This window comes from Glycine soja, chromosome 10 (genome assembly GCF_004193775.1).
Source record: "Glycine soja cultivar W05 chromosome 10, ASM419377v2, whole genome shotgun sequence".
In the NCBI taxonomy this organism is placed as follows: domain Eukaryota; kingdom Viridiplantae; phylum Streptophyta; class Magnoliopsida; order Fabales; family Fabaceae; genus Glycine; species Glycine soja.
In genome coordinates, this window is record NC_041011.1 from 10,809,627 (window position 1) to 10,820,562 (window position 10,936).

At 37.6% G+C, this 10,936-nt stretch overlaps 1 protein-coding gene across 1 annotated transcript; it reads right to left on the reverse strand.

The window, feature by feature from the left end:
- Nucleotides 1-7,119: 7,119 nt before the first annotated feature.
- LOC114371381 lies at nt 7,120-8,469 on the reverse strand. The gene is made up of 2 exons (XM_028328843.1): nt 7,675-8,469; nt 7,120-7,545 (listed from the first exon to the last, which is right to left on the reverse strand). Exons 1-2 carry the CDS (start codon nt 8,467-8,469, stop codon nt 7,120-7,122), a joined length of 1,221 nt encoding a protein of 406 aa, XP_028184644.1.
- Between the last annotated feature and the right edge of the window lie 2,467 nt (nt 8,470-10,936).

Sequence of the window (10,936 nt, forward strand, 5' to 3'; positions counted from 1 at the left end):
CCGTGAACTTCTTACTTAAGTAGTAGATGACTCGCTCTCTTTTTATCGACTCATCATGCTGCCCCAACATACACCCCATCGACTCGTCCAAAACTGTCATGTACAGGATGAGAGGTCTCCCGGGCACCGGCGGCATAAGTACGAGAGGCTTCATGAGGTGCCATTTGATCTTTTCAAACGCCTCTTGACAGTCCTTGTCCCAGTGGACGGACTAGTTCTTGCTTAAAAGTGGCTCATAGATAGCTGTGAGCTGTGATATGAATCTGGCAATGTATTTTAAACGCCCCAGGAAACCTCAAACTTGCTTCTCGGTACGGGGTTCCGGCATCTCAAGGATGGATTTTACTTTTTCGGGGTCCACCTCAATTCCCTTCTGACTTATGATGAAACCCAACAGCTTTCCCGACTTGACCTCGAAGGTGCACTTAGTGGGGTTTAACCTCAATTGATACCTCCTAAGCCTCTCGAACAACCTTCGCAAGTTGACGAGGTGTTCTTCCTCAGTTTTGGACTTGGCAATGATGTCGTCTATGTAGACTTCGATTTCTCGGTGCATCATGTTGTGGAACAAAGCCACCATAGCCCGTTGATAGGCTGCCCCGGCGTTCTTGAGCCCAAAGGACATCACCTTATAGCAGAACGTTCCCCACAAGGTAACAAACGTGGTCTTTTCCATATCTTCTGGCGCCATCTTTATCTGATTGTAGCCTGAGAAACCCTCCATGAAGGAAAACAAAGTGAAATTGGTTGTGTTGTCTACGAGGACATCGATGTGTGGCAGAGGAAAATTATCTTTGGGACTGGCTCGATTCAGGTCCCGATAGTCCACACATATTCATACCTTCCCATCTTTCTAAGGGATCGACACAATGTTGGCCACTCACTCGGGGTATCGAACCACCACCAAGAAATCGATGTCAAACTGCTTTTTCACCTCCTCCTTGATCTTCAGCGACGTCTCGGGTTTCATTCTCCTTAGCTTTTGCTTCACCTCCTCCTTGTTGTTCTGCCTCTATTAGAAACAATCAATAGATGTATATACAAGGTCATCCAACCACCTAACTAAGATTTCTCTTATAGCTTTTCCTGACATATCTGATACAACTATCTATCCTAAAAATAAGTGATCCCAATAATCAAGAGATCAAGATACAAAATAAAATTAAAATACAATAAGAATTAATACATACAATCAAAATTAATACAAATAGAATCAATTAAGATCAGCACAATCATGTAGCAATATTCTCAATACAATTAGGATTAGCACAATCATACAACAATATTCTCAATATTGTGCATTATATAATCATCCTTTTTCAGCCCCCTGGACTCTTTACAACTGCTAGGTGAATTGTATAGATCCAACTAAAAAGTTTAGTTTTAGAATTTTACATATCTACCGCGAAGGCAATGCTTATGCTGACAAGCTTGCTTCTTTTGGTGCATAGAATGCGTGAAAAAAAAATAGTAAGTGTCATGAATCTGTGACAAAAGCTTCAACCAATTAACATTGTTTGAATGACAACTGTTGTAGTTGGACAGCAATCACATAGTTTATCCACCATGGTATGCTTTATGTTCCACCATTGCTCCCTGTGGCCTTTTATCAAATTTTCAGTATATTCAACTTCCTTCTTCAGGAGTGGAACTCTGATGTCATGATAGCTAGGAATGGGCAAATGTGGCTCATATTGACCAAATGGTTGCAACCATATTCTCAAAGCTTTTCAATTTAATGAGGTTGAATGACAAATGGCTTGGTACCAAAAGCGAGAAATATGTTGATGCACCTTCAATACTTAATTCTTATCCATTGACTCTCTTATGTTCATTTGCCTCAACATCTCCATTTTTCTCCGATTGATTGTATTTTCTGGATTCTTACAAAATTTTTCCATTGGTCATTTTTTAGTCCCTCACTTTGTCTTTGCACTTGCAGTAGCATTACAAGAGTCCGCAAGCTCATCATCTTCACTTCCATCACATCCAATTGGTTCACCAAATTCAAAATCTCTTATATTTTCCATATTATCACTGCCAGAAGTACTGTAACACTACTAAAAAAAGGCTTTCTACATCGCCCTATTAACATCGGTTATTGCTAAAACCGATGTTAACGAAAGCGTGGTGGCATTTTCATAATTAAATGGAGTTACTTAACATTGGTTTTAGCAAAACCGATGTTAACTACTTGATGTTAACATCGGTTATTTAAAAAACTGATGTTAACATGATGTTAAGATGAATATGGTAACATCGGTTTCGGCAAAACCGATGTTAACTTCATAGAGTTAACATCAGTTTTGAGAAAGCCGATGTTAAGGAGTTGATTTTAACATCGATTTGTTAAAAAACCGATGTAATGTATTTGATGGTTATCCATAAAAAACCGATGTTGTTATGTTTATAAGTTAAAAATTGAGATTTCACAAGCCGCGCGCGCTCGAAAACCTTGCCCTCCCTCTTCTCTTTGTCATCCTCCTGCCTGAAATCGCTCTTCTCTTTCTCCTACCCACATTGTCCTCGCTCAAACCCACAGAACCCCCTACACTGTTCTTGGAAGTCTGGCTCGAAGAAAACCCAACATACACTGTTGCTACTAGGGTGCTGAAACAGTCGTGGGTGCTCAAAGCTCAAAGCTTTCTCCGCGAGGTACATAGGTCAACTTCGTGTATGCTAAGTTTCCATGGGTGTTCATGTTTTATTGATGATAATAATAATAATAATACGTCTTCTGTTGCAGTATTGCCGATTGAGGTACGAGGAAAGCTTAAAGTTTCGTGCCATTTTGTTAGATCTCACTACCATTGTCACTGTTTGGGTTCGAGGTAAGCTTGGTCTCTTTTTTATTTGTAGTTTACTTAGGAAACATGTTGAAGTTTGTCTCTGTTAAATCTATAGATTGCTTGGAGCACCAGTAGAGATTACTAGTGATAAGGATCCTATTATTGTGAGTAATTTAGCTCATTATCTCATTATTTTGCATTAAACAGGTTCATAACAAGTTACTGACACTTCTTGCAATTATTTTGGAGTTTGAGGCACTTGTTTTGTATGTCACAAATATTCCAAATGCCTTCGATATAAATTTGTTTGATATATAACTTATATTGTGGTGTCTGCACGCATTAAGTTACCATAGCATAAAAATGATGTGGCATAAGCAGGAGTAAGCTTATTTTAGGGAAATTTGTAACATAGATTCAATTATATGTAGGACTAGGGTCAGATATAGTCAAACAAATTGTCTTTTGGTTCTTTGGTAGTAGATCACTGCTTTTGGAATGTGATTGGTTTCTTTGCTTGTGCAAGCATTTCAACCACTTCCCTCATGGTTGGTCTCTCCACACTTTGTTCCTGAACACATAGCATGGCCACAAAGTATACCTACTTTGCTTCATCTAAGGGAATGTGACATAGTCTCTCATCAAGAATCTTCACCACCTTGTCATTGCTCCAATTTGTTTGCAACTTGGTCCATTGAACAATGTCTAGACCTTCTTCCCCAAAATTCCCCACTGGCCTTCTCCCTGTTAGTAGTTCTAGCAGCACCACTCCAAAGCTATAGACATGACTTCTCCTTGTAAGCTGATAAAACAATAACATAATTCAAATTAAAAACTTAATCCATAATCTGATCAAAAATTTTAAAGTTACAAAATGATGCTACTTAGTTGTATTCAGAACCCAAATAATATGTTATTAGCTTCTCATTCTCCCTTATAGAACATAACATAGAAAGAGAAGTTTCTTGCCGTGAAAATGATGGATCAGCTAGGATCTCTGCAGCAACTTCTATTAGAATCTCCTCCCCTCCAACCGGAATTGGTTGTTCTTCTGAAAAAGGATAGCTACCCATCATAGTGCCCCATTTAGTCTCTATAGAGAATTTTCTAGAAATGTTAAAATAAATATGTTGTCAGTCAGAAGTTTACTTGTGTGCATTGCATGCTTCAATAGTCTGCAAAATCCTCCTCTGAGGAACAGGTCTATTGAAAGTCATCAATATCCTATATGCCGACTTAGTGGAATAAAAACCACTAGGATCAGCTTTCCAAACCATGGTGTCCTGCATCTGGTGCTGAATAGTAATAGCAGTAATGTCATCCATGAAAGCTACTGCTAGATCATCCATGAAAGCTACTGTCTTTGGCGTGTGTGGGGTGTGAGTGTATCATATGTCGCTTCAAATTGATCATTATTAGTTTGTGTAAGCGGTAGTGAAAGGACTTCACCTTTTTCTGGGGTTCGTGTAATTGTAAACTAAAAACTGGATGGTGCCACCTAAGTGTAAAATATGCATATGAATTGTGAAGCTCCTCACTACTAACTCTTCTTGAAAGCATCTTCTCTTTGGTGTAAACCTCCAGCTCTTGCTCCAATTTTGATTCTTTGAGTTGTCTTTGAGCTATTTTTGTTTCCATCAGTATTTCCTTCTTGCTGGCCTTGAGAGCTTCAATCCATGCCTCAGCTGCTGCTACTTTTTTATCAGCAATTTCTTTTTTTTTATCAGCAAAGATAATATATTATATATTGAAAGAAGTACTACAGGTACTTAAAATACAAAAGAAGTCCATATATATGGTTCCACAATCAGACATTGATATTCTGAGGGGGAACCAAGCTATGGATACATAATGCATATGAATTTACAAGTATAGAGCTCATAACTATGCAATCCCTTGCTGATACATAAAACTTTGTGGTAAATTACTTGACCAGTGATTAAAATGCACTGTAAAATCCTTCTCAATACTCCTAAGCCAAGACCATAGGAGGAATATTGATTCTTCAAACAGTTTATTAGCATCGAAATTTGCATTAGAGAAGACTATACTGTTTCTAAGTTTCCAAATGGACCAAGTTAAAGCTAGCCACCAGCATTGCCATCTATTATTTCTTACACCAGCAGCTTGAACACCCAAATATTGAAGGAAGTGCTGCTTTGGCCTTAATGGAAAAGCACCCTTAATTTGCAGCCATGACATGGTTTCCCACCATATGGGTTGTACTTTGCTGCAGTGAAAGAAAAGATGGGATGCATCATCTTGTTGGGTTCTGCAGAGAGGACATAGTGTATCTGTCTTCTCTAATGTCAATTGTCCTCTTGCGCCAATACCCGGAGCAAAAGTAGCCACTAGATGTGTTTATAAAGAAATGAAGCTAACAAGAGATTTAAAAAAAAAGAAGGAAAAACACATCCAAATCCTCCAATCCAAAAGAAAGAACCTTTCACTACAAGGGATTCATGTTTGATTTTATTGGTGTAACCAATGGTATCCTCCTCGAAGCACGAGGAGGCAATCCTATTTGAGCCAAACAGTATAGGACTACTATGAACAGTAAAACTCTCCTTGAGGTGTATCTAGAACTCAAATGTGAGACCACTTTTTGAATAAACCCAAGATACCCCTACCCGAAATTCAAAGACTACGAATTCAAGATCACTGGTTAATATAAAAGAGCTTTATTTTTATGTATTAATAAATGAGACTGTATCACAGGATCATAATAAATTTGCAAGTGTACATAAACCTCAGCTGTTGAGAACAAACAGATCAATGAGAAATTAAAAATAATAGGAATCCAAATCAAATCTGAGGTTTCAGAAAACAGGAACACACGTTTTTAGCATTGTCCTTTGGTTCTGAAGAGAGGCCAAACAATTTTAAGACAACCAATTAAATTGAGAAGGAGTGCATATAGTACAGGAAAACAAGAATCCTATGTGTAGCTATATAAACCATGAGACAAATAATAAGAATGTGTAAACAAATCGGATTCAAAATACCAATTGGTAGATCTGTAGCAAGTAAAAAAACAAGAATTGGAGTAATAAGAGAACTAAACTTGGATTATGAATTATGAAAAGAAAGAGGAACTTACAAGAATAATAATGAGATTGAAAGGAAAAAACAAATAAGAGAAGGGTAGTTTGTGTAGGCATTATAGAGGTCCTGGGAAGAAGAAGAAGAAGAAAAAGATAGGAGTTGTTGATGGCGTTGTAAGAAGTAAAGTGTTATTTATAGGATTTATAAGGTACTAAAATGGTCGGAGACAAGATATTAGGATAACACTGACACAATCTCACCACGTCAGGACTTGTTTTGTTTACAAAGTAAACAACAGAGTTTGCAATTGGACTTTCTTAACATAATGACAGTATTACACCTCTGCTAAGATAAATTTTCTTATTATAGGTTATGAATCATGATTTGTTTGAATTAGTCTATTAGTCTATTTAAAGATTGAAAAAAAATGATCTCATCAACTCAGTTTAACCTGTTAAATATGAATTGTAAGTATATCATATATTATATTAGCAAATAATTTGATCTGGTCACCGCTTCCCTTTTGAACAAGCATGGCCTTCAACACAATTACATTATCCAATGAGACTTCACCCACAAACACTGTATCATCTGCATATTGCATAATGTTTACAGGCTCTTTCTGCTTCCTAACTAAGTAGCTTCTGTATAGATCTTTGGTTGTTGCTACCCTCATCATACCAGTCAAACCTTCTGCCACAATATTAAAAGGCAGAGGGGCTAAAGGGTCCCCTTGTCTCAATCCTCTAGTGGGGGCAAATTCCTTTGTAGGGCTACCATTTATTAAGATTGATACAGTGGCTGATTGAAGACAGGCATTGATCCATTTTCTCCATTTAAGGCAGAAATCCATCCTATCCAGCATATACTCCAGAAATGACCATGAAACAGAATCATAAGCCTTTTCAAAGTCCACCTTGAACACCAGTGCTGGCTTCTTACACCTTTTAGCTTCCTCTACTACCTCATTGAGAATCATAGTTCCATGAAGAATGTGTCTATCCTTTATGAAAGCTGATTGTCTTTCATCAATGAGGCCAGGCATCACTTTCCTTAGTCTGTTTCCCAATAATTTGGCTATTATTTTATACATACAGCCAATGAGGGAGATGGGTCTATAGTCATTAAATGACTGGGGATGGTTTGTTTTAGGAATTAGGGCCAAAACGGATGCATTGTTGCCCTTAGGAAAGCTTCCATTAACATGAAATTCATCCACAAATCTCCTGAATTCTGGTTTTAGGACCCCCCCCCCCCAATACTCCTTTATAAAATTAAAATTGAATCAATCCGGCCCAGGACATTTATCCCCTCCACAACTCCACACAGCTTCCTTAAGTTCATGATCTGTAAAAGGGGCAATCATCTCCTCGCTTTGAGTGTGAGTGATCATTTTGAATTGAACCCCATCCAAGGTAGGTCTGGTTAGCTTTTCCTCAGTGAATCTACTAGCAAAAAATTTAACAGCTTCATCCTTAATCAATTTAGGTTGCTGAACCCATACATCATCAATGAAGATGCCTTGAATTGTATTATAGTGTCTTCTGAAATTTATAGTTTTGTGGAAGAAGGCTGTATTACTGTCACCTTCCTTGAGCCATTTAATCCTTGATTTCTGCCTCAAGAGTGATTCATATGCAAATGAGACCTGCCACAGTTCCTGCTGAATGGACTTCATAGACTTAACTTCATCCTCCGACAGAGTTCTATCCTGGGCAATTAATTCAATTTCATGCAGCTTCTACTTTAGTCGCTGAATTTTGTTGTTATTAACATCCCCATTCTATATACTCCACTGTTTTAAGCTGGATTTTAGGTTCCTCAATTTGTTTTTAAGCACAATACTCCCCCATCCAAGTTGCTGGTCACCACACCACACTTCTTTAACCAGTCTTTGATACTCTTTATTTTTAAGCCAACAGTCCATCACCCTAAATGGCTTAGGGCCCCAATCCACTAGATCTGTTTTCAAAATAATTGGACAGTGATCAGAATAATCCCTGTGGAGTACTTGTTGTGAAGAATCAGGCCATTTAAGTAGCCACTTTTCTGAAACCAAGCATCTATCGAGCCTACTCCTCACAGATCCATTTGGCCTACACCAAGTAAATATGCTACCAAAGCTTTTAATTTCCTGAATTTCCATGTCTAATATCCAATCATTGAAACCAGAACTATCATATGTGCCCACACTCCTTTGAGATGAGCCTGTTCTTTCATCCTGGCTTCTAATGCTATTGAAATCCACAAGGAAGCACCATAAACCCTCAGGATTAGAAGCTTTTAACTGCCTCAGTTCTTCCCACAAATCTCTCTTCCCAACAAGATCACATGGAGCATATACATTGACAATGAACAGCTTCAAATTGTCCTTAATCCATGTCCCTACAAGCATTAAAAAATTTCTGCCTTTCACCCTCCTGTCCACCTCGAAATCTGAATTGTTCCACATGCAAAGTAAGCCTCCAACTGTGTGTACTGATGGAACACTGTCCCAAGAGACATTAGAATCTCCCCATATGTTTTGGCAAATGAGCTTGGTGAAATTCTCCTTCTTTGTTTCCTGTAGGCATACAAGATCCACTTTATACTTTAAATTAAGCTTTCTAATAGCAGCCCACTTAATCCACTTCATCTTATAACAATTAAAGGGTCTGACAGTTTGCTAATACAACAAATTCAACAACCCATGTAATTTCCTTAAACACAAAATAACTAAAAGAAGAAAAAAAGTTAAGCATGCATAATCCAGCAGTGCAACAAAGTTTTGAAAAAGAACTAGAAAAATTAGGTAATTAGATTTTTTTTGCAACACCTCATAGATAATTAGATACTATGATTTAGTATAGTGATTAGATAAACTTAATATATATATATATATATATATATATATATATATATATAAATTTATTAGACTTGAATAAGAAATACTAGTCTTTAAAAAATCAGAAGTCCCAATTTAAGTAACTAGGTTTATAGAATGTTTAGTAGCCACATTACTGAATTGTAATTTTTTTTATAAAAAAAGTAGTGTGCAGTTTATTTATTTTTTAAGTAATAGAAGTAGTATTATGACAAATTTTGAGTGCTAAAAGGCCATAATAATAAGCAAAAGTAGCAGCTACCAAGGTTGAAAGCAAAACTTACCTATGTGAAGAGAACGCTAAAACTAGATAGAGGGAAGGAAATGGATGCAGGACAGAATCAAATATATTATTTATAATGTCATTTAGCCTTTTTTTTATTTAATTTGCCAAACACTAAATTATGCTGCCATACTATTTTCAGATTCCATTAGGAGCGATTTTAGCCATTGTTGATCCTGTGCTCATTGCTGTTTCGAAATTCAAAGTGGTCCTGCGGTCATTGCTAGAAAGTCAATTGTGCTGAAGCCTCGAACTCAGGTATTTATATCTTTGATTAGAAAACTAATTTGAAATTGTTGTTGTATGCATTACTAGTATATTTGTAACTTATGCTATGCCTCTCTACATGACCTTTCTTTCATTGGACTGATATCTTTGAGGTATTTACTGTGATTTTAACTCTCAGAAGTTGTTAATTGTTAGTGTTGAATGTTTTTGTATTTTTATCTACTGCCCTTCTCTATATATATGTTGTGAATGCCACTGCCCTTCTCTCTCTCTTGTATTCTCTCTATATATGTTTTTTTATTGAACTGCAAAATTAATATATATATTAAGCAATAAATAGTACCAGAGGTACTACAAGATAGCACAGGAGAGAAGATCTCCTAAAACATAGAACAAAAAACAGAAATACATTTGCCCTACAACAAACCACCAGAAGCCTGACCCTACAAAGCACACTCTAATTAAAAGCCATAGACATAGCTGAGGACCATTGATGGAAAGGAACATTAAAGTCCTTTTCCCGCCCCCTCAGCCAGGACCAAGTGAGAAAATTTTTGTAATCCACCAACTTAGAGATGTGAAAAGGCTGATTATGAAAGATGATATCATTGCGGAGCTTCCATATTGACCTTGCAGCTATTGTCCACCATATTTTCCTTCTTTTATTGGAAACCTTCGAGGCTACTATGGAGGAGTGCTGGAGGAAATTATCCATGGGCCTACAATGAAGAACTCTGTCCTCCCTAACCCAGGGGTTGAATTCCCACCACAGAGGCATAACTTTTGGTAGAGAAGATCCCATTACATGCAGCTCCCCACACCCAAGTATCCTTAAACCTATCGTTTAGGCTGATAGAAGCAGTCTAATCAATAAAAGCAGAAGTTATCCCCATCTCATTATCAAACAAATTTCGCCTCCAAGAGAACTTCCATTCCCACCCAGATTCACAGAAAGAACCTGAATCTGCTACTGTCTGAAGTCTTTGTAAGGAAATTCGATATAATTGCAGATATTTTTCTTTAAGAGTTATCCCACCATCAACCCAAGAGTCCTCCCACAACAAAATTTGATCTCCTCTTCCCAACTTCCAAATAAACTGCTTAGAAACCTCAGCCATACTCCGATGTTGATTAATGGATCTCAAGTCATACCACCAGTGACAGAAATGTGGCTTTGGTTGCCCCTCTTCCAAGCCTCTCCAATCTCTGTACTTCGAAATCAGAATTCGGCTCCAAAGTTGATCAGTTTGCTGAAACATGAACCATTTCCATTTAATTAGAAGAGCATTGTTGAGGGCCTTGATGTCTTTAATTCCCAATCCTCCCCTTTCTCTAGATGCACACAGTTGACTCCAAGCTACCCAAGCGATCTTCTTCCCTTCTAAGTTGCCACCCCAAAAAAAGTTTCTTTGAATGGCAGTTAGTCTATTAATCACTGCTGAGGGGGCCCTGAAAAAAGACAGATAGAACAAGGGCAATGCTGTGAAGACAACATTAATTAGGGTGATTCTGCCAACCATAGAGATGCTTCTGTGGTTCGATTTGTTCAACCTAGGCTCCAATTTCGTAATAATAGGCTCCCACACCACCTTCCTTCTCGGATTGATACCTATTGCCAACCCTAGGTAATTATAGGCTCCCACACCACCACCTTCCCCTTGTCTCAAACCTATTTGAGGCTTAAATTCAGAGGTTCGACTTCCATTCACTAGAATAGATATAGAGGCT

Bases quoted from the DNA above. Each gene is read 5' to 3' on its own strand.
- LOC114371381 (XM_028328843.1), bottom strand. From the start codon at position 8,469: ATGAAGTGGATTAAGTGGGCTGCTATTAGAAAGCTTAATTTAAAGTAT. The intron at 7,546-7,674 runs GTGCTTAAAAAC...TTAATTGCCCAG, and splicing joins AACTTGGATGGGGGAGTATT to GATAGAACTCTGTCGGAGGA.